This window comes from Penicillium griseofulvum, assembly GCF_001561935.1.
Source record: "Penicillium griseofulvum strain PG3 chromosome Unknown contig_12, whole genome shotgun sequence".
Taxonomy (NCBI): Eukaryota; Fungi; Ascomycota; class Eurotiomycetes; order Eurotiales; family Aspergillaceae; genus Penicillium; species Penicillium griseofulvum.
In genome coordinates this window covers 20,001-45,069 of record NW_024467435.1, presented here as the reverse complement: position 1 = coordinate 45,069, position 25,069 = coordinate 20,001, and the positions used below count along the sequence as shown (strand labels likewise).

The following is a 25,069-nucleotide window of genomic DNA, read 5'->3' as shown; positions in this document are numbered from 1 at the left end:
GTACACATGTATAATCCATGGGATGTACATAATGCTCACCTCATCAGGCAGAGACATTTTCAACTGTTCCCTGGAATTCAGTGTTACCAGACTCTGTGTCCGAGTGTATAGATCAAGTTGACCAATCATTGTACAGTATTGTAATGATCTACCGGTACCAGCCTTGTGGATCAGCCGTTCATCCTATCACAATTTAACACGACGGGAGGTTTCCATGGTTGATAAAAAGCTTGAATAAAATGTTCAAGTTGTCCTTTTTATCTTCACAACGTGACCTTTAACCATGAAGAGCTTCAACGCACGTGGATCCCTCTAATTCTCGTTGCACGTGAATCAAAAGAAAATGATCACCCCCCTGAATATGCCAAATACGGTTAGGCCAATATACAAATATTACAAGCTAACGGCTTAGGTTCTAACTTGGAAGTTCAGTTACTGAACCGTAAGGAATATGGTAAAGAAGTTTTTACGAAAACAAAAATGACTGGATTATTTCAATTCCTGCAACACATCCATTGTCGTTGTCACTGTCACCATGCCCTTCATCCTAAGAAGCCCATATCATTGATCAAATCTGCATACCCTCCCCCTAAACATCCCTAAGCATTCGTTGGGTCTGGCGCTCCATATGCATGCCGACCTGCTGTTCCTAAATCTCTAAATTAGTATTCAAGTATCTAGAGTAGCATGTTTTGACTGCTCACAATCCGTTGCATCCAGGCTTGCGTGGGAGCTGGCTCTGGATTGTTCGACACGTCATGATCATTCGCGGTACGAGGCACAATGTAATCGCGCTGGTTGTTGTATCCCGTTGCAGAGCTGCTTCTGTCGTTGCCTGAGGCGGACGGCTGGGCTCCCTTCTTGGTGCTGCTGACTGTAATATTGACTGTGCTGCTGATGGTAATGGGATTTGCTCCGGTATTAGTGACGGTGATAATGTTGTCACTGGTGTTATCACCGGTGTGGTTGACTGTGGTATCACCAGTGCGCCTTTTAGCAGTGATGTTGTCTATACCCTCACTTTTGGGCTCGGTAGCAGGCTTGGCAGTTTGCTCCCCATAGTCCATAGTAGGGTCCACAGGGGCTGCGGTGTCGGGCTCGGTGGCATCCATGGTAGCAGCAGCGAGGGTCTGGGGCACGGTCAAGCGAGGGATTTCTTGCTTGATTTCCTTAGTATCGTCTGGGCAGTTTCTATCAGGTTTATGAGACCTTCGATTCGAAGCCATGATGGAATGTAGTGGCAGAACGAAATCACAAGTTGATGGATGAGGAGTGAGGAGACGTCAGAAAGTGGAAAACAAAAGAAGATAGTGAAAACATGGGAACACGATCAGATGAGCTATTAACTGAACTATATGAGTTCAGTTGGTTTGCTGGAAGCTGATTTCTTCCCAAATTTAGTACTTGCAGGGTAGGAAGATTGTAAATACCCAACGATTGCCACATTTTGATTACATTATACCCCTTCTCCGGTGCTTATAAAACTAACAGGCCTCGCTGTCGCTGTCGCAACACAATGTTTTATCTTTATACTGTTTGGCAGAGGAGCATATCCGCTAGGCTTGAAATGACTAGCGCACCCATTTACACGCTAATCTCTCTTGGGAAACTGACATCCCGCATCGATTTCGACATGTCTGCCCACTTCAGTGTCTCACGTCTCTTCGTTCGAACATTCATCTTTACTGTTTATATTCTTGTACATTACAATAACCCCAAAAATGATCACAAATCGTCCGGCTACCCTTTCTGATATCCCCCAAGTTCGGGATATCAACCACTGGTACATTGTTAACAGCTGTTCCACTTTTGCCACTACCCCACCACCGATATCCCACTATGAGGACATTCTTCGTGATTTGATGAGAAGAAACCTACCATTTTATGTGATTGTGTCTGACACGCGGAAGACACCAGACGGAGCAGATTTAATTCTTGGCTACGCTTACTTGTCTCCCTTCCGTGGTCATTTGTTGTCCTATGCACCGACCGTTGAGCTGTCTATCTTCATGCGCTATGATCAGCAGCAATATGGCTATGGAACCATTATTCTTAGAAAGCTCTTGCGTCTGGTGCAGGAGGGTGAAGTTGAGCACCGCTGCGAGGAAAGAGTGGGCGATATCCCACGGATCGGATTTGGTAGCTCCATGGGTGTCATGAAGACCTCTCTCGTTCAGAATGTCATTGCGATCATACCCTATGACACTGAAGATCCAGCTGATGGAGAGAGATTGAGGAAATGGTACATGAAATGGGGATTTGTCGAGAAAGGGCAACTGGAGAATGTTGGGAGAAAGATGGGTCATTGGTGAGTAACTTATCATACGGTTAGACTGATGGATTTGTTCAACTGATGGCTCTTTTTAGGATCGATACTGTGTATCTTCAATGGACAATTCCAGAGGAAACGGCATAATGACATGGAGTCAGCCAACATTATCTGAGTCAATGGACAACAAAACAGCTTGAACACAGATGAGAGTGAATATTCATATTCAGGGACTAGGGCAGCCTGTTTCTCAGATACCCCAAATGCATGACCCATGGCCAGCGTAGTTTCCCCATAAAAGCTCCATATAAATCAGCCCCATATTGACAGATCGATTATCCACTCACTTTCTTCGGCTTTAATCCCCTCGATCCAGACGAGGGGGAGGTCCGAAAGAACCGAGGGTAGTCACACTAGAAGGCAGAATGAGGCCACAAGGAATCCAAGAAGATGATATTGGGTCTCTGGGGATGGAAAAACGACGTATCAGTAATTGCATGGTATTCCTACAGGATACACTCTTTTCTTATCCACGCTCTACTATCTTTCCTTAGATTTGATGCCTTCGGGGGAGGGTCCTAAGCGACCCCCGGAGCACTCCCATTACCACGCTTTTGTAATAAACAAAGAAATTGAATAAAAAGTGAGAGGACAGTAAATGCGCAAAGATCGAGGAGAAAAAACAACCTACCAACCTTTTAGGAAGGGGCTGGTTACCCAAAGTCGCAAGAGCGGTCATCGAACTTCTCATAAGCATGCGAGATGTAGCATCACGTTTATCGTTCTGGTAGTTGATACAATGGCCTAGTCCGACATATGATCGGTCGTACCACGTTAGCCGGTGGCGGCTTTCGTAGTTCTTTGTGTGTCCAGTCCTTTTGAACGTGAAAGATCATTACACTGAAGCCTGCATCTTTAGATACGTCTATTTCAGCGTAAAATTGTTCGTTGTGTGTCAAAGCTTCTTTCATTGTTTTCCGCAGGTTTTGGAAACTAGTGAGCTCCTCTTGTGTAGGTGGGTTCAGCATCGTTCTCATGGCAAAGTTCCTTCGGGTAATCCCCTTGGATGGGCCATTTTTCAGGAGTGCTATCTTTCTAGCTTGAAGCGCTTTAGTGATCTGCGCGTGTCATAGAATGTAGTTCCTGAAATATCCTGCTAGGCCTAAATAAGTTTCCAGTTGTTTCAGATGATGGTGGCCAATGAGAGAAAAGAGGTTGAGATTTGAAAGAGCGAGCTATATATGGCTTTCCAGAATTTGGGGTCTGAGATCTCGGATAGCTTTTACGTGTTTATGATGGCGATTCAGAAGGAAAAATAAGAAAAATTATTTGAGTGAGGAACTGTGGTTGGAAGAGACGCGACATTATAAGACGATGCTAGACTGGCTTACTGCCTTTTCAAAATTCAATCATCGGACTTTCCATCGCCAATCACCACTGTTTCACTAGTTCCTTCTTCTTTGGCGCGCTGCACAGTCTCAGAATACTTTTTTCCAGCGATGAGCCACCAAGCAAGCTCAATGAATAAAAACCCGCCTACAACAACACATGTATAGTTCATGTTTGTAACTGTGTGAATGTTAGCACATGTCTTGGGCAAAAGATGAGAGAATCATGGAAGATTGCAGCACATACCGGTTACAGGCTTCTGGTACGGGAACGAGAAAAAGACGATGGCAAACACCAGCCACGCCAGGGAAACGATGTTCACGGTCATTCCCAACGTCTGACCCATGAAGAACGGACCACGGTGCATAGTTCGACGGAACAAGAGAACGTTCGTCAGAATTGGCACAAGGTAGGCAAAATTGTTGATTGTCCTATATCCATGTCAGTATTACGCCCATGCTACTTCTTGGTAGTACATGGAAAACCTACACGGCAGAACTCATCATTGCATTGAATGCTGTGCTTGATCCCAAGTAGATGCAGCCAAGAAGGCCGACGATCACGGTAACACAGAGCTGTGCATTGAATGGCGAGCCCAGCTTGGGGTGGACTCGGGCCCAGATCTTCGATAAAGGCAGGCCATCATCACGGGCAAATGCCCAGAATACTCGCCCAGTACCTATATGAGTCAGAATGGGATTGGACTTCAGGGATTGACAAGTACTACTTACTCAACTGTGAACCGATGACGCAGGGCCCAAGAGCAACCCACACCATGAATACCAGTGCGAAAGCTCCACCTCTTGTAGATGTTGCTTGCCAAAAGAGCTCAGCAAGAGGAAGACCAGTATGTGTGTTAGCCAAAGTGTCGTAATCCTGAACTGAATACATCAGGCTGAGCAGATATGATAGTCCGGTCACGAACGCAATTGACAAGGTTATAGCTATTGATTCATACAGTTAGCCAAGTTGTCGATGCAAGCAACCCGACCGGTGAACTAACCTAATCCCAGAGGGGCATTTCTTCCAGGCTATAAAAAACTGGTTAGTACAACACATAAGATTATGTGTCTCTGATCCGCCTTAACTTACATTGGGCATTTCTTCCGTGATGTGCTAAGGTATGGTTAGTTGATTCATTCACCTGGGCACCTGGCCAGTGGGTACGGCTTACCGAAATTCCATCGAGACCTCCAAGTGAGTACATTGGATTTACCAGTCCAGTGATAAAGCAGATAACATTGTTGTCCCAGCCAGTGTTGTTGATCCAGGTACGGAACACAAACTTGCTGTCATTGTGAACTGGGGCTTTCGCAGCCACAACCACCATGGTAACAAACCAGGCCAATTGCAGGTAGACCACTAACACCCGTTAATTGCTGAGTTAGACAGGGAAGAAAAAGCCGACGTACATGAAAACTTGTTGAGCGTCGGAATCAACCGATTTCCGAACATGACAACGCCTGCAGTCACGAGATTGAGGATTTGATATGCGACGAAAGTCATCCACGGGAGAACCACCAGGTTATCATGATAAAGAGCAATCAACGCCATGGTGGTTGTAGCATAAATCAAATTGGTTGATGCAGTTGTGAATATCCCTATGCTTCATCAGCTCCATGCCAAGACTTTTGATGTTGGGGCCGAACCCACATCCGAACACAGTGCACCAGCCAGTGGCAAAGCTGAGCAAGCTATTATATCGTTTGGGGGCAATCGCAGCAATCCAATGATACATTCCTCCTTCTGTGGGGTATGCCGATACAAATTCTGCTAGGGAAGCGCCGACGAAACATTGAAGGATAAAAACGAGGATGAAGCCATATATCACTAGAGCTCGGTTATTAACTAACTTCTTTGCGATCGGTATGGAATAGAAACTCACGGGCGCCAGGACCCCCTGCATTAATCGCAGTCATTAAACCCAAGCCGAGACCTATAATTATGTCAGTTGAGTGGTCAGCGATTGCAGGATCCCAACTCACCTGTCCATGAAATAGTACAATTCGCCGCCAGTCCAATCAAACTCCAAAGCGAGAAATGGCGCTGCAACTCCTGTTTATGCCCTGCGTCGCCATTAATATCATAATTCCCAGCACGGAATCCGAAGCCTACCCATCTGGGCCAACCGCAGCTCATCCTCATTCTGCACCTTGATAAACTCGGTTCTTTTCCTATCCCCATACTCGCCAACCGACGCCGAGGCAGCGGTAATTTCAGGACCGCTCATGATTGACACAGAATTGTATATCGCTCACGGCAGGTAAATGTCGCGAAAAGAGAAAACACGGGGTACATGCGACTAATAAATCCTCCGCAACGTAAGTACGGTCATGCTACTGCGTGACGATCCTCCAGGTCTTATCGCAGCCCGGGAAACCTGAAGGAATCCCGATTTCGCCGACGAGATAGCCGGGGAATGCGGGAGATACGACGTATCAGCGTGTAGAATTTCCGCCAAGACTCGTGGCGCCCCGCCGGTTATCGCGAGGTTTGCCGGTGCAGAGTGTGGGGGATGGCGGGAATCCGCTCTAATGTAGCTTTATGCACCATGCCGTTGCAACGCCATTTGTGCTTGGCGAATTATAAGCTTGCGCCAAGTTCATGTGACATGCTTGCGTTAGGGTGCTTTAGATTAACTGAAATTTATCTTTTTGGAATATGCCCGGCTTCCACCTCGGGAAAAGCTTACAGCTCTACAGGTGGAAGGTTGTGACCGCATAATCGATAATATAACGACAGTTACAGGGGTTACTGCGCAGTTTAGGAATGGCGTAGCACACGAGCAAGCTTAATGCCATGTGGTATGTGGTCCCACCTGTGGGCCCGACAATCTACGAGTAAGCGCGTAGTTCTCGCTGGACGATACTACCTACTCACGATAAGCGACGATATCGTTTAAAATATCCACCTTGGCATGGATGACTACTTCATGTACGAAATAGGTAAGCGCGCAATTTGCTTCCAATCGAGCTCGGAATTCCCCAGCCCCTGAAGTACGGAGTATATAAATGCGATTCCATGGTACATCCATGGTGCGATTATGGTACGATGGTGATATGTCCATGGTACAGATACAATTTACTTTCCGCCCAGTGTACAACTATAGGAACTACAAGTGTGTCTTGCGAATATGCTAGAATAACATATACGATAAGCTCATTGCTTTCTCAAATCACCCAAAAAAAGCCCGAGCTCCGACTCGATCTCGATTATGTGGACTCGTTGGAAATAATTAGGTTGGACCGCCAGTATCTGGCTAGCCTGCTATTAGAAGACCACCCACCCATGGGGCTGCAACGGCGCTCATTGCATAGATAATAGTGAGCAGTCTGTTCGCGAGCCCTCCACCGACCAGGGCCCCATTAAAGCCCATCTCGATGCTGACAAAGCGGCCACTGTAATTGCTCTATTACGGTCTTCCACTGATCGCATGAAGTTCAAACTCAAAATATCATTTCACAACAGCTGTATGGGTATAAATTTCTATTTTTAGGCGAAATCTGATCGGCGCAAGTCGAAACATTGCAGAAAATGTGAAATTTGATATCTTGGTATCAAATATATATTTGGGATTTGTATAGGAGGATTAGCACTTTTTAGGTACCTACATATAATTTCGAAGTCATTTAAAGCAACGCGGTTTTGCGTTTTGAAACGTGATATAGAAATGTAACTAGAAACCAAAGCCAAAACATTTGAATTAATAAAATATTACCTTAGGTATGATAGTAAGAAACGGTGCTAAACATAGGTAATTAAAAGAACTAAAAAAGGGGTTCAACTTTACTTGGCATCTCAATTTCTCGGCATATTTGTATTGTTTGGTGCCTATTGAAAGCCCATTGGGCTTTCCTTGGGCTTTGGGCTCTATAGGCTTTGCAGAGGTCTACTCGCTGGTCATCGCGTGCAGCGCTTGATTTGGGGTTTCTGGCTAGGGCCGAAATGATTCCTGGGAAGATGGTAGTTCCGCCTCAGGGCTACCAGAAGGCTCGTGAGATGTCCGCCAATCTGATTCCCTGTCCTAGCCCCTAAAGTCACCTGATGGTGAACCTGACGGGGTGAGCCTTTCAGCTCAGAATTGGAAGACTCTCCACCACAAGCTACTGACAACGCAGGCAACCATCACTATGGTATCAACGTCTTATTATGGGGTTGATGATGGAACACAAATCGGTAATAACCATGACAAAATCATGACACACTGTCATCTGTCCAAGCGACCAAAGACCTCCCAATATGACGGTTTGCCTGCCCCACGACACGATCAGTACACCATTGCTTGGATTTGCGCGTTGTACATAGAAATGGCCGCAGCTCGGGCTATGCTGGACGAGTTTCATGAAGCCTTGCCTACCCATGCGGACGATAAGAACACCTACGTATTAGGAGACATCAATCGGCATAATGTTGTCATTGCGTGTTTACCAGAAGGGCAGTATGGAACAAACAACGCAGCGATCGTCATGACCAACATGAAACAGACGTTCCCAGCGATCCGTGCATGTTTGATGGTTGGGATTGGCGGCGGTGTGCCAAGCAAGGCTGATGTACGCTTGGGTGATATTGTCGTCGGAACAAGAGTGATGCAGTGTGATCTTGGGAAAACTCTTGGAGATGGACAACTCCAACGAACGGCGATTCCTAGAATTCCTCATCAATTGCTCGGTACGGCTGTGTCTTCTGTCCGCTCGAAGCATGAACTAGGTCCTAGCCGAGTCTTATCTATCTTACAACAAAAGTTAGAAGGACAGCCCTCGTACTCTCGCCCGATCTCACCGGATCGTCTGTTTCATGCGACATATGATCATGAATCTCTAACTGGTAGCTGTGACGAGTGCGACCACTCAAAGCTGGTCCCACGAAGCAGCCGGGTTTCGGCCGAAGTAAAGATCCATTATGGCGCAATTGCCTCAGGTATCCAAGTCATGAGGAATGGCACAACACGGGACAAGTTTGCTCGACAGCTAGATGTCATATGTTTTGAGATGGAAAGTGCTGGTCTGATGGATATCCTCCCGTGTCTTCCAATTCGGGGAATCTGCGACTATTCAGACTCTCACAAAAGCAAAGAATGGCAGAGATATGCAGCAGCAACTGCTGCCGCATACGCAAGGGAATTGCTTGAGGAGTTACCGGTGACCGAATCGCATGCAAGCATTGCCTTCAAGACTGATTCTTGTAAGAATGCATACCAGTCTTAGGAAAATCCTTAAGACCACTGCTCACACTAGACTTATAGATCAATGTTTATCGCACGAACACCGGCAGCGCTTGTTAAATTCTTTCAAGTTCGAGCAAATGGATTCCCGAAGAATGACCATCAAACAAGAACAGAAAAAAACGTGTCGCTGGTTTCTCAAACATCCTTTTTATAAAGCATGGCTTGATCCCGCAAGTATGGCGCAACATCACGGTCTTTTGTGGATCAGTGGTAAGCCCGGTGCAGGTAAGTCGACAATAATGAAGTTTGCGTACTCAAGCATGAAGGCCAAGGCCGGTAATAAGCATGCCATCGCTGCTTCCTTGAAGTCTGCGTACTCAAGCATGAAGGCCAAGGCCCGTAATAAGCATGCCATCACTGCTTCCTTCTTCTTCAACGCTCGGGGTGATGGCTTGGAAAAGTCGATCTCTGGAATGTATCGATCATTACTGCTTCAATTGCTTGAAGGGTACCCCGACCTTCAGGCTGTTTTGGACGATTTTGATCTAGGTCCACCCCAAAAAGATGGTTGCCCTCCCTTGAATGTTCTGAAGGACCTATTTGCCAATGCGGTTTGCACTATCGGTCAACGCTCGTTTACCTGCTTTGTCGATGCTCTCGACGAGTGTGATGAACAACAAGTTGTGGAGATGGTCCAGTACTTCGAAGAGCTAGCCGAAAGATCTACGGCAAAGGGGGTCCAATTTAGGACCTGCTTTTCGAGTCGACACTATCCCTATATCGTCATTCATCGGGGTATCCAACTTACACTAGAGGATCAACCAGGCCATGCGGAAGACTTGGCAACCTACGTCACAAGCCGCCTCCTAATCAAAGAGCCCAGGCTTGTCAAAGAGCTACAACCGCAACTCCTCGGTAAAGCTGCTGGGGTTTTCATGTGGGTTGTCTTGGTTGTTGATATTCTCAACAAGGAGTACCGCCGCGGTGGAATGGCTCTTAGAATGAGACTCGCGGAAATACCGAGTGATCTCAGCGACCTATTCAAAGATATTTTAGGACGTGACAATGAAAATATAGAAGCCCTCCTGCTTTCTATTCTCTGGATTCTGTACGCAAAGGATCCTTTACGACCGCAGGAGTTCTATCATGCCCTCTGGTCTGGTTTGTCTCTGAAGGACTTAGTCAATAGTCAAATTCCGGACGTCACCGTCCTAGGTACTGGTGAGTCGGATGACACGGTTAGCAGATATGTCATTAGCTCCTCAAAAGGACTTGCCGAGATCACAAAATCTAGCCAGCCTCGAGTTCAATTCATCCATGAATCTGTCCAAGACTTCCTCATCAAGGACATCGGCCTGTCCAAATTGTGGCCTGAGCTTGCATTTGACTGCGAGAGCCTAGGTCATGAGAGACTCAAACAATGCTGCAGCCTCTATACGAATCATCCCTTGATCCGTACATATGTTGACAGGCTGCTGTCAGAGCCTGACTCCAACGACCGGAAGGAAATCTCAAATGATTACCCCTTCTTAGAGTATGCCAGTGAGAATATCCTCTACCATGCCAACGCAGCGGCGAAAGCTGTTCCCCAAGAGGCATTTCTGACCTCTTTCCCCGTCTCTAACTGGATCAAAACCAACAATCTCTTCGAAAAGTTCAACTATCGGAAATATACCATGAATGCGAGTCTATTTTATATTCTAGCAGATAAGGGATGCCCGGAGCTCATCCGGGCAAGGCTCAAAGAGGATTCGCAAATTCATGTTTTTGGGGAGAGACATAACTACCCATTCTTTGCTGCATTGGCTAATGGCCACAAAGACGCTGTTGCTGCTCTTTTAAACTCATCTAATGGTGTTGACATTACAGAGGGCCTCAATCATTGGAAGGATTTGAAAGAATACGGAAATCGAACACCCCTATCTTGGGCTGCCCAGAGTGGTCGCGCACCAATTGTCCAACTACTGATGCAATCGAGACCGAGCGTAGGTGAAATGGATAGAAGAGAGCGGACACCACTTTTACGTGCCTCGGTACATGGCCACGAGGCGGTGGTGAGGCTTCTTATCGAGAACGGAGCCAATGTCAACGCTAGCAACAAAGTTGAGCGGACACCACTTTCACAAGCCTCATCAAAAGGCCACGAGGCGGTGGTGAGGCTTCTCATCGAGAACGGAGCCAATGTTAACGTTGGCAACAAACATGGATGGATACCGCTTAAATGGGCTGCGTTTAATGGCCACGAGGCGGTGGTGAGGCTTCTTATCGAGAACGGAGCTAATGTTAACGTTAGCGACAAAGGTAGAGGGACACCGCTCGAATGGGCTTCGTTAGAGGGCCACGAGGCGGTGATGAGGCTTTTCATCGAGAAAGGAGCCAATGTCAACGTTGTCGATAAATTTGGACGGACACCGCTTTTACGTGCTTCATTAAAAGGCCACGAGGCGGCGGTGAAGCTTCTCATCGAGAACGGAGCCGATGTTAACCTTAGCGACAAAGATAGACGGACACCGCTTGAATGGGCTTCGTTAAAAGGCCACGAGGCGGTGGTGAGGCTTCTCATGGAAAACGGAGCTCAAGCCGAGCGGCAAACTAGTAAGCAGACTCAGACTTCCATTTTCACTCCCTCTTCTCTATCCTAGTCTCCCAGCCCCTATTCCCCGTCATTGGACATCTCGACTTTCCTTTATGAAAAGACATATATCTAACAGTTGAATTTGATAGTCTGATACTGGAAAGGATCTTGATCAAGATGGGATATAAGAACACCAAGTTGGACATCAAAAATTTTCGTGTGGAACCTCGATCGTCCATTGCAATATATATTGCCTTTCCTACGCTTAGCCATTTGGTCCATACCTGATTCTACCTTAAGATCCGTTGGCTGTCTATCATATCACGAATAAGATGTACATATGAGAGGGGAAACCTCGGTATCTAGATTTCTGAGGCCCATACCGCATCTAAATTAGCATGTTCCCTATGACTCAGGAGATAATCCAAAAGAGTACGGGGTGGTACGGACATTTCTCAGCATATTTGTATCGCTTGGTGCCTATTGGCCAATTTAGCCCCCATTGAAAGCCCAGTGTGCTTTTACCCTGTAACCAAAGCCCGCCGGTGTGGCCGAAGATAGGGCCCAAAACCCAGCCCATTAGTGGGTTGGGCTGTGCTAGGTTGTGGGCTTCATGGGATTTGTGGAGGTCTACTCGTACTTGTTAAAGCTCCCGTATTAGTTTTAATAAAGCTAGATCTTGTGTCTGGTTGATTTCGCGATAGAAATTGCAGCTACTTGTTGTTTTGATACATTTTGTACACAAGACGGGGACCTAGATACATAGGTGGAAACGCGCCGTATAAAAAGGGAAAGCAGTAAGAAAAGCAGTGAGGAAAGCGGCCAGGTAGGGAGTGGCTGTGTCAATTCCCTTTTTATATGATAGTATAGCTGCGAGTTTAATGATAGAGAGTGGTCGAAGTATGTACTGTCATATAGTCAAGGAAAGATGGCGAGAAGGCTCAGGACTCTTGCGAAGTACGGAGTATACGTGACTTAGTTAGAAATAACCCAGTCAAATAGACACAATTTGGAAATGGTTGGCCTGGTGCCTCGTTACTGTCGAAAGTATACTTATCGTCGCTGGCGTCGTTAATATGCATCGTTCCGCCTGATGTAGTGTACTTTATCATTGCACGGCACGTTTAGTTAGCGCTGTGTTGCAATCACATATAATCCCGCTCTATCCAGCTTGGTGGTGAACATGGTCTAGTGAACATGATAGTGATGTGACTGTTCTTGTGACCAATCATAGCCCACTGTTAACCGCTAGACTTGTGCGCCCTAACAGGGGCAGAGGACGCTAGGCAACTGACCGGCTCACGATGTTCTGCCATCACACAAAAGGTCCGAACCTCGCTCTTACACACGATTTTTCACTTTCTAAGGATATCAGCTCAGCAAAAATGATGAGGTTGAGAAATGGCCCTGCTCAAACGGTTGTCGCCCACCCAGCGGGCGCTCAGCGGCACGGACCGCAGCGACAGCCCACTTCTCAAGGAACCAGAAAGCCCCCGCTTAGGGCCACAGTTGCTAAACCACGATGAAGTTCCCTCGTGGTATGGCCACAATCCATATATACACACAAATTATAGGCCAGTGATACCGTCAATATCTCGGTGCATTAGCAGCCTGCTGTACCTTCACAACGAAACTGTGAATGTTTATTCCCATCTCATTCCGGCCATCATAGCCTTGCTGGGCAATGGTATACTCCATTTTTATTTCTCCACATCTTTTCCGGACGCGACCTGGGCCGATCGACTTGTTTTTCACATTTACTTGACAACTTCGGTCATTTGTTTTGGTATCTCATCGGTATACCATACATTTCTTTGTCATTCCGCCCATTTTACTGATCTATGGGGTCGCTTGGACTATGTTGCTATTATATTCCAAATACTTGGTTCGTTTATTTCAGGGATATATATTGGATTTTATTGTGAACCTCATTTACAAAGGGTTTATTGGTCAATGGTTTGTTGACAGTTCCCCAACCTCCCTCCCTCCATCGGTCAAACTAACTTTGTCATGTACAGATCGGCATTCTTGGCTTCTTGACTGGATTTGTGGTGGTGCATCCACAACTGCAAAGCCAAAAGTGGAGATTATTGCGATTATCGTCCTTTGTCGCGACGGGACTTTCAGCATTCGCTCCTATTATCCACGCTGCTAGTATCTTCCCTTATGAGCAACTGGATCAACAAGCCGGACTACGATATTACTATATCGAAGGGCTAGTCATCGTGATTGGAGTATTGTTTTACGCGGTGCGTTAATTTCCGTTAATTTCCCACAATGGGTTTATGGTGGATCTTGCTGATTGGTGGCAGACACATTTCCCGGAGTCTTGGAGACCGGGAAACTTTGACATTTGGGGGTCATCCCACCAAATATTCCACGTTTCTGTGGTAATTGGGGCAATTGTTCACTTGTATGGGATCTTGGTCGCTTTTCAGTGGAATTATGAGAATCAGCGATGCACAACTTGAGATATTATCAGGTATACACATATGTTGCATGACCTTCTAAATTTGCTAAGGAGGTCGGGTGTATCCGGCCATTGTTTCAACGGTGTACTTATGTCAAAGGGTATTATAGCTGATCAACTGCCAAATTTGGGACATACAGGCCGAGTGTCGGGAAGATCTGTCATTTCCACTTGCCACGTTTTTTCTCTTCTAGTCCAAAACCCAAAATGGAGGAGAAAATTGCTGTTGTGAGTTATTAAACTGCAGTTTGTAGTCTGATATCTAATACAATTGATAGGACGCAGATTTCTATGTTCTGACCCAGGACTGGGAACCCCAGGACTTTCAGTCGTGAGTTGTCATGATTCCCATGGCGTTCTGCCTTTTAACCGTCCTAGGGAGACCACATCTATCGCCTCGTCAATTGCGAAGGGTCGATTGGAAAATGGAAGACGGTGAGTAAATAGAAGCAGTGAATATGTGATTCTTACTAATAGTCCGCGCAGATACCAGTCTATGAAGGATCATGACTATTGGTCGGTCGCGATGCTTCAATGTGGGAGACTAGGGTCTAATGTCATGCAGGAGTCCTTCCGACGAGCAACAATTTGAGGCTTTTGAGATTGGGTAAATATCCCCCCTCCTCCCGTCTGGTCTCATAGCTGATGAGTGGTATCAGTCACATGGTGTTTCTAGTATTGGAAAATGAACGAGAAAACCCCCTCCATCACTCCCCTATCGGCAATTCTCCTAAGGTGAGAGAGCGATCTATATTTTGAATATTCATCGTTTACTAATAGTAAATTCCAGCACATTTTAGACATTGGGACCGGTAAAGGAACATGGGCTATGTAAGTTCCCACCCATTCTCTTCGGTGGAATATTGCTTACATCTACCTAGTGATATGGCGGACGCATATCCATCTGGTACATACCTATATTTCCCTCTCTCCTAATGTATTAGTCTAACAAATGTTAGCTACTGTCCGTGGCGTTGACGTCTTTCCCCCTCCCGTGACATGGATGCCACCCAACTGCCTACTGGAAGTTGACGATATCCTCCGCGACTGGACCTGGAGAGACCCATTCGACTTTATCCACATGCGTCTAATGCTAGGAGCATTCACAGGAGATGAATGGGATCAATTATACAAACAGTGCTATGAGTGAGTATCTGATCCGCCCTTTCCCCCTAACTCCCGAAAACAGGTTCTAACCATTACCCTTCTAGCGCTCTCACCCCAGGTGGCTGGATCGAACAGATCGAGCTAGACGTCCGAGTACACAGTGATGATGACACCCTGCAAAAAGACGGCGTTCTAGCTTCATGGGGAGATAATTTTATCGGCTGCTCCGAGCGAGCCGGCCGCTCCCTCCTAACGCAGGAGACAATGCGAGGCGCAATAGAGAAAGCTGGCTTTGTCGATGTGCAAGAAAAGCTATATAAGATTCCTTTGGGACCGTGGCCGAAAGATAAGGTTCTCAAGGAGGCTGGTCAGCTTCAATACGCTCACTGGGTTGCTGCCTTGGAGGGATGGGCTATGTGGCTGCTCACTAAGCATGGTGCGCCGACGCCTTGGACTCAGGCAGAGGTCCAGGTTTACTTGTCGAAGGTTCGGGCGGAGTTGAGGAACCCTCGTACACATGCTTATGAATATGCGTGAGTTTCTGATATGAGTGATAACCGAGAGTATGTTCGCTGATCGTGTTTAGTCGCCGAGTTTGGGCTAGGAAGCCTACTGTGGAGGAGGAAATGGCTAATCTGGTTATTAAGTCCGAGACGCCCTCGGTGGAGCTTGGATCAGCCGTGGCGTCTTGAATCGGGCCGTTGTGTACTTCTGCATTTACGAGTATTGCCTTTGTGATGGTTATGTTTTGACTTATGTGCACCTGTCTCTTTCGGTCCTGTTAAGCATTAGGCTATGACATGACTTTATACACGGAGAGAGAAGGCATGATTATGTTGCAATTTATGAATCAATTTTTTACACTCCAACCGGGGGTGTCTGCTTCACAACCATCTGAGCAGCTTTCTCAAACTCAGCTTCTACAACCAAGTTCTCCAGCCCTGATTGTTCGACCTGCAATTTGAATTAGTCAACGCTATAACAGACGAACTGGGTTACCAACCATCTTCAATCCCTTTTCAAAATTAGTACCCTGCAACCGAACCACAACCGGACATTTGAAACCACCCATCTCAGTAGCAGCAGAAACAATCGCCTCGGCAATCATATCACATCGCACGATTCCTAGTACCGATCAGCTGACTCATTCCTCCACCGTGTATATACTCACCACCATAGATATTAATCAAGATCCCCTTAACTCTCTGATCATTCTTCAAAATTTCAAGCCCCCTCGACAAAGCCTCCTTCGTCGCCCCACCCCCGACATCCAAAAAGTTCGCACATTTCCCTCCATACAAACTAATAAGATCATTAGTCGCCATCGCCAACCCAGCCCCATTAACAATATTCCCAATATTTCCCTCAAGCCGCACATAAGAAACACCCAGCTTCCCCAACTGATATTCCTCCTCTTCATCCGGCGATCTCTCCTCCAACGCAAATATCTCCTGCTGTCTATACCGCGCCGCATTATCAAACCCAAACTTAGCGTCCAAGCAAATAAACTCGCCATCTTCCGTGCGCACGAGCGGATTCAACTCAACCAGCGTAGCATCTTTCTCCTTGAACAATTTGAGCATCTGCACCAGAATCCGGTGTATATCCTTCATCTCTGTATCGGAGAAACCAAGCTCAGCTTGGATATATGCATCAATCTCATCGGTGATACCTGTCGAGATTCCGAACCGGAGTTTGTGTAGCTTATCCACGTTCGATTCGATGTTCGTTCCACCCGATGAGGAAATCAGTAGAACTGGTGATGTATGCTGGCGATCGAATGTCATCGCTAGATAGAATTCCCGTGCGATGGATACGGCTTTGTAGACGTAGAGCTTGTCGACGCGGAGTCCGTCTGCGGGGGTTTGCGCTGTTGTTAGGTTGTACCCGATCATGTTTGTGGCGCTGTTGAAGGCTTCGTTTGGTCTGGTGGTGTTAGGGTTGGGTTCGGTTGTGTTTTGGTTGGGGATCTTACGAGTTGACCATGCGGACGCCGCTTTTGCCGTCGCTGTTGAATTTGCCTTTTCCGCGTCCGCCGGCTAGGACTTGGGCTTTTATCACGGATGGTCCGTCTGGGGGGGATGTTAGTTTGGGTGGGATGGGGATTATGGAGGGGAGTGTGTGGACTTACTGATCTCGGAGACAATATCCTTCGCTTGCTCTGGGGTTGTAACCAGGAATCCCGGTGGAACTGGTAGTTTGAACTGTCTTTTATTAGTATTGGGGGTTACCTTCAAGAAGGGATGTCTTACTTCTTTGAGTAGATTGTATGAGTGATGTTCGAGTAGACTTAGGTGTCGAACTTGGGCTCTGAGGGGCGCATGGTTCTGCGATCGTCAATGTATCATTCTAAATCACTGCTAGGAGCACATACCCGTTGGAAGGTACGGGCAATCGAACGCCAGGTAATCATCGTAGGTTATACACTTTTCATGCTAGGATGTCCAACGAAGGGGGTTAAAGGTTAGATATGTACATGTCTTAGTGAGATGACATCAAGATATCGATTTTAGCTAATTCCTGGGGTTGACTTTCCGAAAAGTTTATTTGATATAAAGTTGTTGCGTGATGATTTATCACCCGTTCTGAATGGCAACACAATATCTTGTGAGGGCCATTGGCTTAACGTAGTATCTTGTTGAATTTCCAAGGCTTTTCAGAATGACAGTTCTTAGTGTCTACGTGGATGATCTAAATTCTAATTTCATCCTCACGGAAATGGAACCCGAGGAATGGATAGCTTCTTTCAATAACGCTGGGTAGCCACGAAGAATGCGTTCACAGTCCGCAGATGTCGTAAAGAAGCTCTGGGTTTTCACTGGAATTCACAAAAGATGAACTCTTTTATTTCTAGATACGGATTCAATACGAGAGGGTAATACCTATGGCGGCTTTGTTCTCTAAGACTGGGGACTGACAAGTATCCACCTCGCTTAACTTCACCCAAGTATTTATAAGGCCCGAACTCAGGGGCAAGAACCTTACTATCATATGACACCACTAACCCAAGTACGTCCTAGCCTCAAGATCCGAGTAGACTTAGTGCTTGCCAAGCCAACTAGACTAGCAATTCGCCTAACTAGCGAGAGGGACGGATGAGATTATCGACTGAGAGCCAAGCCCTTTAAGCCTCATTCGATCATCCACAGGGCCGCTACTATTGATAGTAATTTAACTATCCAAATTCAGTCTGTGGCTGAAAAGCCACAGGACGCTGCACTAAATGCGCGCTGGCTGCACGAATATTCTCTCCTGAGAGACCATTTCTTTTCAAACTCAACAAGAATCGGAACTTCAATCAATTTCGCCATCATGACTACCGCATCCGTCTTTCACGGATACTGGACCTTTGAGAACTATGGTCCCATAACAACAACATTCACCCCCGCGCCCAGCTGTACCGCGACGGATCGACTCTCCCTCGCCTATATCGATCCTGATAGGGGAACCGTAGTCGAATTCCAAGTTGGCTGTCCTACACCAACAAGCGACTGGGATTGTATGCCGCCTGGCACCACCACGTCGGCAACTGTCTACGATGAGATCAAGTGGGTTGGTTCTGCTGGATACTACTCCCCAGGATTGCACTGTCCTTCCGGCTGGGAGACGATTGGGATGGCCGCGCGCAATGATAAGTCCCTGACTACTTCCGGATTCTTGACTACATCGGAGGATAAGATTCCGTACTTTGAAGAGCCTGTGACACTTCTGGCGAGTTTGTTAGAGCCGAGTCAGACGCTGGCGCTGTGTTGCCCTAGGTAAGTCAGCATCGTTCTTTACAACGAACTTCGACTAATTTATCCTCTAGCGCTATGACACCAAATGGTATCGGTCAATGTGTCGCTCAAGTCCCAACCTACAAGCCAAGCGCCGCTTGCAATGTCTATGTAAGCAGTGACTATAGTTGGGATACGGTAACCAGGACGGAGGTGCATTCCGGCGTCACGGAGACGAACACCTACGATGTGAACGTATTTCTGAGCGCGACTACCTCGACTAAGTCTACATCTATTCCTCATGAATTCCAGGATTTCTTGACGGCTCTCTCTTCTGCTCCCATGATTACTATGGTCCATCATCAGTCTGATCTGGAGGCAGCTGGGGTTACAGGCGGGTCTGTCAGTGCCGACTCCACTGGGGATAAGAGTGGAACTGGCACTGCTAGCTCTGAGGCTACGGGAACTGCTGCTTCTTCGTCGAACGTTGCGTATCGACTTGGTGGCAGAGCATCTGTCATGGATGGATGTGGTGCGATTATTGGGGGTTTCGCTGCTGCGGTGGCACTGGGTGTGACTATGATTATCCTGTAATAGATTGTTGTTGAGTTGAAGTTATTGAGGTAGACATGGGGATTTTATGTTAGCCAACCACCTGATGATAGGGCTGAGGTTATTTAGCATGCGCGATGCTTGTCGAGGTCTGAGAAAACGAGGAATGCCTATATTTCACATCCAAATTACTTGAATATCGGCGTTAGGCACCTTGTATAAAGGTAAATCGGAGATATATTTTGTAAGTTTGGCGTCAGTAATGTATAGTTTCAAGGGGTGTATCGGAATGCGCCGTTTGCCCAGCTGGGCAATGATGGAGTAATTCAGGCAACTGGTGTGTAGCAAATTGGAATATCCTTCTCATAGAGGACGACTAAAGGCAATGAATTGACGATTGTTCTTCGATTGGTTACCTTTATCAGGTACCCCATTGCGGAGTACTGTATCTATCTAAAGATATTAAGTAGATCATAGCTGTGTCAAGCATCTCCGGGTCTCCGGGTGCCTGCAGGCTCGAGTACTGAGTCTCACATGTGAATCCAACAGATGTGACCTCGACCTAGTAACAGGAATACTGAATATTGTGACTGTAGGCCGAGCTAGTGAGCCCATATTCAATCAATGGATAATTTGATCAAAGAATCGACTTCCAAAAATAATTCGCAGTTCGACAATATCAATGCCAAGTACTCCGTATCCTTTGAACGTTTGGAAATGTTTCAGGTGCAATAAACCTAGTTCTTCGCGGGCGGATGCCCCTCGAATAAGCCCTTCAGTTGCCCGAAGCGATGGGCGCATCTTATTATGGATATGAGACATGTGTCTGATAGCTCCAGGCTACAGAATTGCGCTCAAATTCCAGATCCATGGAATCAAGGCTGAGTCAGCGGAAATGCACGTGGACTATATCAGGGGTTCAACATGGATCAATTTGTGCCATGGGTCGACGCCCTGGTGTATCAGGTATGTGCTATTTCCGCGGGCGCTCGGGCAGACAACTGGAATAAACCCTGTTGATTCGGGAGGACTATGCAAACAAGGACTCGAAGTCTTGGCATCTAGTGCAATAGTAGACTCGAGATGGTAAGGTTAAATCACGTCGGGGTACTCCGTACTCCCGTAAGGGAAATTGAACAACCGTGGAAGAATGTCAAACATGGAAATCATCAAACGTGGAATCCATGTGAGAAAAAGTCAAATCGAAGGCAAAACCCTTGGGAAAGGAAAAAGTTGATGTTTTTATAAGCTATACCCAAATGGGAATAGTATTGCTGTGCAACCAGCCTCCATTAAAATATCTTCCCATTTCTGCCCAATTCAGATATATTTCTCTATAATGAAGATACTATCAAACAAATAATGAAGTCACATTGACTAGTCTCAAAGATCGCCAGGAGGTATATAGCCAGTTTGGCTTTATCAAACTGAGGCTTAGATACTGTGATCGCCCCTGAGGCACCCAGCCACCCCCAAGTGGGCCTAAATTAGCTCACACTAAATCTAGCAAATCAAGAGGCTTAGGAAGCACATTTGATCACTCGAATCTGACGTTGAAATTTGTTAAATATAAGAAAATGGGGCTTCCCGGTTAATGTTCCTGCAAGCTCCCTCTACACAGTCATGCGGCAGTCGACGCCCATTTTCTGGGTTGTCCAGGCCTGTCTAATATGGCTGACACTGGTATCGGCGTCGCCTGTCATTTCTGATTTGGTGTCGGACTCCAATGTCTCTGCAATTCAGGCCCGTGACACAAAGCCGTTTCCGCTGAGAATTCTGCCGCTCGGCGCTTCTATTACTATGGGGTACACGTCGAAAGATGGAAATGGATATCGGAAATGGCTTCGAGAGCAATTGCGTTATGCTGGCTGGGAGGTTGATATGATTGGCACTATGAAGAATGGTACTATGCATGATAATGTGAGTTTCCCGGTTCTTGCTGTATGTCTTAGAAATGAAGAGTATATTGACTCTTCACCAGGACCATGATGGACATATCGGCTGGAGAATCGATCAAATAGCAGCTCACGCCAAGACGATCATCTCACAGCAACCTAATCTAATTCTTCTCAAGTGGGTCTACAATCGCTGCAGACATCGCCTTTTAACACTAACATATCCCCACAGCGCTGGTACAAATGACGCTCTACAAAATTACGAAGTAGATACCGCAGGCGAGCGGATGGACTCTCTCTTAACATACCTCTTCAACTCTATCCCCAACACAACCATCATCCTATCAACTCTCACATTCAATGGAAAAGCACCCGAATCAGCCACAGATATCAGCATGCAATATCTAAAACTTGCCGCAAAACGCCGAGCACAAAATGACAGACTAGTCGTAGCTGATATGAGCACTTTCATTCAGTGGGACCAACTCGTGGATAAAATTCACCCGACAGCCACTGGCTATAAGGAGATGGCATCAGTGTGGTGGGCAGCCATTCAAGATGCAGAGAAAGAAGGCTTTCTCGAGGCACCGAAGTCGACTTCTGCGTTAAATGGTACTATCAGCAAGACCGTTGAACATGAACTCGATGATAGTACTGCTAATCCAAGTCTGCCTGCATACACGGCCCCGCCTCAGCCTACCATAGCGGTTAGTAACGACTCGACTCGATCTGGGTGGCATCTCTGGGCTATTGGATTCCAGATCATTATGGGTATGTTCCCCGTTTCTCTCCTGTACAACTTGGGCAAGACTAACATTATCTAGTTTATATTGGGTTGTCTTATGTATGATATGATGGAAACAAGACATCAAAACAATCAAAAAAAAAATTAAAAATATACTATACCGTTCATCCCAAATCCCACTAGTCATGTATAAAGACTACGTGTGGGTCTCCAAATATAGACCGGGAGGGAATCGCATCACCCTGAACATTAAAGTCTATGTCTAACTTGACTCGGATTGGTTAATTGCATGTGGATGGTGCGATGTGTGAACATATTCAGACTTGAGACTGAGAGTAAGATGTGAGATAGCAATGGGTCAACCCTGAGGGGAGGAGGGTACCCGATGTTGTGTTTGTGTATTTGTTTGCATGCCTTGATATCGCATATATGGGTTAACCCTGGGGGGTATATACTACTGTGGAGAGGTGTTACTCCAAGAACTTCAACTTCCAAGCTGCTCCCGAACTGGACCACCATGACGTCACCATCCGAGCTACCAACTTGGAAACTATTTCAAGCGACAGCTTTGTACTTCTTGAAAACCTCCATTTTACAAATTTCTAAATCTCCTTCTCTTCCTATACACAACCCTAGTTCAAAATGTCCGAATCCTTCGCCATCCTCCGCCAACGCCGCTCCGACGAGCTAGCCAAGCTCGCCGATGAGCACATCCAACACGATCTCCAACCCGGAGACCGCGACAAGCTCAATGCAGCTGCATCTTCAATTTCCCTGTGGACAACAGTTGGCTCTGCAGTTGGTGTGAGTCTGGGTCTTCTTGCCGCTATCCGACTACGCGGTTCGCGTAAGGCATTCTTTTCTGCTATTCGGGCACAGGAGAAGCCTACGAAGGTTGTTTTTGCGGATGGGAGAACTGGTATGTTTTTTGTGAGGGTGGAGGTGTTTGAAATTTTGAAGAATGGTGTGGTTAATTTGTGTTTTTAGAGGCTATTCCTGACCTTACGCCGCTGTTGAAGCCTACTACATTGGGTGATGTCGCGACTTATTTCTTCGCCTCGGTCGGTGGATTGCTTTTGGGTGGAGAGCTTGGTAAGATTATCTTTGATTTTGCGATGGTTGGGGGGATTGTACTGACTACTTTGCGTAGGCTTTGCTGGTGGTGTGGCGAAAGGGACGAGGACTATCACTTCAGATCCCGAGAGCAAAAAGAGAATTGAAACTGCATTCGGGAGATTCCGGGCTGATGTACTGCGAAAGCAGGCTGATGCTTGGGAAAAAGGCGTACATGATTATGCTTTGATCTGAGAGAATACACAGTGATATTGCATAGATATCGAATGTTTGGGCGGAATACACCTTGTACGATTATTTATTTCATTGATATGTCACAGTAATGATATATATACAAGTTCAAACCTCCAAAGCCTTCAAGAATGCTGGGCTCTCATGGCCTTGGGTAACCTTCGAAATCGGCGCGAGATACGCCTCAGGAGATTCCTGGCTCTCTTGAATCTTGCGAACATAGAATTGCGCAACCTTGAGCCACATCGCCTTCTCGTTCGCGCTAGCTCCAGACCCCTGCCAAACCCAGAGTCTGTTCCCAGAGTCATAAAGGAAAACATCATTGCCATCCAATTCAGACCGATCAACCCGGCCTCCTTCCTTGACAAGATCAAAAGACATGTCTCCAGACGCATCACTGAGTCTGAAAAGCTTGCGCCGACGAGTACTATCATCCGCACCCCTCTTCGCAAACCGCCCAGGTCTCGGTGCTTCCAAGGTAGACGGAGCGACATCCCTCCCACCGAGTAAATCAACAAAGATCTTCGACCTAGACTCAAGCTGTGACAGAACCTCAACATCAACATGTTTCGCCAGCGTCATATCGTTAACCACCTGCGCCGCCTTAGCCTTCTCCATTGGGCTACACTTCTTCCCCTGCCAAACCCAGATCTTATTCCCCTTATCCAAAACAAAGACATCATTTTCATCGAGACTCTGCCAAGTCGGCTCGACCTCATGCACGATAAGAGAATCAACACGCGCAATACCTGGATGTTTAAAGACACGCAGAAGCGTCAACACCTCCGCCCGCATTTCCGGCTCAACGTGTGTGAATCCCGAGCGCACACCACCAGACCGGATCGAGTAGTTCCGGAACAGAGCGAGGAACTCGTCGGAGGGGTGTTGTTGCACCTCACGGTATTGTGTAGCGGCTCCGTGAAGGAACTCATCTAGCTCGACGGTCTTGTATGCTGCGACGCCTGCTTCATCTTGTGTTGTTTTGCTGCCGAGCCAGAAGAAGATATCGTGGCCGAGCTTGTCGTCGCCGACTTTGTAGGTGTGTAGGACGATGAAACTGTCGCCGTCGTAGAATTGCCCGTACTTTTCTTTTGGCCAGGGGATTACTTGGAAGTTTTCGATGCGCCAGATGGTGAGGCCTGGTGCTTGGCCGACGTTTTGCCAAGCGGGTTCAGTGAGGGCTGAGTTGTATTTCACGCGGTGATCGAGGTCGCTGCCGATTAGCTCCACGTTACTGTCTTTGATATCGTATTCTTTCGGGTGGACGAGGCCATCGTGCGGTGCCATGTTTGTGGATTGGTAAAGGATGTGTTTGTTCCATCTTCGGGAGGTTGCGAATGTCCAGCCCACCGGCTATGACGTAAATTCTGAGTGAATTTCCCTTTAAGGTTAGCTCTACCACTTTAGGGTTAGCGCTCTAATTTTAGTACTTGTGGTGTTTGCATGGTTTGCTCTGGATTCATTGGCTCCTAACGTCGACAGCCCTACTTGAATAATCGAAGAACAAAATGCAACACAGAGGTTTATCGTTTCCGATTTTTGCAAAGTCCCCCTGGTTGATTATCTCGTGTTGAAGGAACCAATTCCGATGCATGTCATACACTAGCCACAAATCGGGTTAACTGAAGAATATGTGACCTATTATTAATCTATTGTGGCGCACCCTAGTTACGGAGTAAAAGGTTTCAGAAAGCGCCTTTCTGCCACGTTTTTATGTTGCCTGGGTACCGCCCTGGAGGCTGATTGCCTGTTTCGTTGCTTGATGCCATTGCCATAGCTCTATTAATAAACATGGATAAAGCTAAGAGCTGGGGCTCCTGATTTAGCAGCTCAGACTGGATTCGGCACGCTCGATTCACGTTCTATTCGGGCCCCAACCGGA

The 25,069-nt window shown here is 46.8% G+C and overlaps 11 protein-coding genes across 11 annotated transcripts; 7 read left to right on the top strand and 4 right to left on the bottom strand.

Moving 5' to 3' along the window:
- Nucleotides 1–589: 589 nt before the first annotated feature.
- PGRI_089150 (uncharacterized protein) lies at nucleotides 590–1,226 on the bottom strand (the record flags this gene model as incomplete). Its single annotated transcript, XM_040796628.1, has 2 exons — nucleotides 590–649; nucleotides 705–1,226. The coding sequence occupies 2 exons, from the start codon at nucleotides 1,224–1,226 to the stop codon at nucleotides 590–592; spliced, it is 582 nt and encodes a 193-aa protein (XP_040650058.1).
- Nucleotides 1,227–1,721: 495 nt separating this feature from the next.
- PGRI_089140 (GNAT family N-acetyltransferase) lies at nucleotides 1,722–2,416 on the top strand (the record flags this gene model as incomplete). Its single annotated transcript, XM_040796627.1, has 2 exons — nucleotides 1,722–2,308; nucleotides 2,368–2,416. The coding sequence occupies 2 exons, from the start codon at nucleotides 1,722–1,724 to the stop codon at nucleotides 2,414–2,416; spliced, it is 636 nt and encodes a 211-aa protein (XP_040650057.1).
- Nucleotides 2,417–3,674: 1,258 nt separating this feature from the next.
- Nucleotides 3,675–5,888, bottom strand: PGRI_089130 (uncharacterized protein; the record flags this gene model as incomplete). Its single annotated transcript, XM_040796626.1, has 12 exons — nucleotides 3,675–3,838; nucleotides 3,905–4,089; nucleotides 4,148–4,337; nucleotides 4,390–4,602; nucleotides 4,662–4,689; nucleotides 4,751–4,774; nucleotides 4,833–5,020; nucleotides 5,071–5,259; nucleotides 5,312–5,488; nucleotides 5,544–5,594; nucleotides 5,644–5,724; nucleotides 5,774–5,888. 12 exons carry the CDS (start codon nucleotides 5,886–5,888, stop codon nucleotides 3,675–3,677), a joined length of 1,605 nt encoding a protein of 534 aa, XP_040650056.1.
- A 1,900-nt stretch (nucleotides 5,889–7,788) lies between these two features.
- PGRI_089120 (uncharacterized protein) lies at nucleotides 7,789–8,862 on the top strand (the record flags this gene model as incomplete). Its single annotated transcript, XM_040796625.1, has 1 exon — nucleotides 7,789–8,862. The coding sequence occupies one exon, from the start codon at nucleotides 7,789–7,791 to the stop codon at nucleotides 8,860–8,862; it is 1,074 nt and encodes a 357-aa protein (XP_040650055.1).
- Nucleotides 8,863–9,121: 259 nt separating this feature from the next.
- On the top strand, nucleotides 9,122–11,464 carry PGRI_089110 (ankyrin repeat domain-containing protein; the record flags this gene model as incomplete). Its single annotated transcript, XM_040796624.1, has 1 exon — nucleotides 9,122–11,464. The coding sequence occupies one exon, from the start codon at nucleotides 9,122–9,124 to the stop codon at nucleotides 11,462–11,464; it is 2,343 nt and encodes a 780-aa protein (XP_040650054.1).
- Nucleotides 11,465–14,074: 2,610 nt separating this feature from the next.
- On the top strand, nucleotides 14,075–15,666 carry PGRI_089100 (class I SAM-dependent methyltransferase; the record flags this gene model as incomplete). Its single annotated transcript, XM_040796623.1, has 11 exons — nucleotides 14,075–14,095; nucleotides 14,146–14,198; nucleotides 14,246–14,302; nucleotides 14,354–14,383; nucleotides 14,433–14,474; nucleotides 14,527–14,602; nucleotides 14,658–14,698; nucleotides 14,749–14,774; nucleotides 14,827–15,013; nucleotides 15,079–15,507; nucleotides 15,561–15,666. The coding sequence occupies 11 exons, from the start codon at nucleotides 14,075–14,077 to the stop codon at nucleotides 15,664–15,666; spliced, it is 1,068 nt and encodes a 355-aa protein (XP_040650053.1).
- Nucleotides 15,667–15,832: 166 nt separating this feature from the next.
- PGRI_089090 (succinate--CoA ligase subunit beta) lies at nucleotides 15,833–17,387 on the bottom strand (the record flags this gene model as incomplete). Its single annotated transcript, XM_040796622.1, has 7 exons — nucleotides 15,833–15,928; nucleotides 15,978–16,099; nucleotides 16,146–16,900; nucleotides 16,950–17,046; nucleotides 17,106–17,178; nucleotides 17,227–17,301; nucleotides 17,349–17,387. 7 exons carry the CDS (start codon nucleotides 17,385–17,387, stop codon nucleotides 15,833–15,835), a joined length of 1,257 nt encoding a protein of 418 aa, XP_040650052.1.
- Nucleotides 17,388–18,286: 899 nt separating this feature from the next.
- PGRI_089080 (uncharacterized protein) lies at nucleotides 18,287–19,284 on the top strand (the record flags this gene model as incomplete). The annotated part of the gene is made up of 2 exons (XM_040796621.1): nucleotides 18,287–18,732; nucleotides 18,783–19,284. 2 exons carry the CDS (start codon nucleotides 18,287–18,289, stop codon nucleotides 19,282–19,284), a joined length of 948 nt encoding a protein of 315 aa, XP_040650051.1.
- Nucleotides 19,285–20,865: 1,581 nt separating this feature from the next.
- PGRI_089070 (SGNH/GDSL hydrolase family protein) lies at nucleotides 20,866–21,961 on the top strand (the record flags this gene model as incomplete). Its single annotated transcript, XM_040796620.1, has 3 exons — nucleotides 20,866–21,162; nucleotides 21,224–21,315; nucleotides 21,370–21,961. 3 exons carry the CDS (start codon nucleotides 20,866–20,868, stop codon nucleotides 21,959–21,961), a joined length of 981 nt encoding a protein of 326 aa, XP_040650050.1.
- Nucleotides 21,962–22,524: 563 nt separating this feature from the next.
- PGRI_089060 (uncharacterized protein) lies at nucleotides 22,525–23,190 on the top strand (the record flags this gene model as incomplete). Its single annotated transcript, XM_040796619.1, has 3 exons — nucleotides 22,525–22,801; nucleotides 22,870–22,974; nucleotides 23,033–23,190. The coding sequence occupies 3 exons, from the start codon at nucleotides 22,525–22,527 to the stop codon at nucleotides 23,188–23,190; spliced, it is 540 nt and encodes a 179-aa protein (XP_040650049.1).
- A 105-nt stretch (nucleotides 23,191–23,295) lies between these two features.
- Nucleotides 23,296–24,474, bottom strand: PGRI_089050 (gelsolin family protein; the record flags this gene model as incomplete). Its single annotated transcript, XM_040796618.1, has 1 exon — nucleotides 23,296–24,474. One exon carries the CDS (start codon nucleotides 24,472–24,474, stop codon nucleotides 23,296–23,298), a length of 1,179 nt encoding a protein of 392 aa, XP_040650048.1.
- Nucleotides 24,475–25,069: the final 595 nt, after the last annotated feature.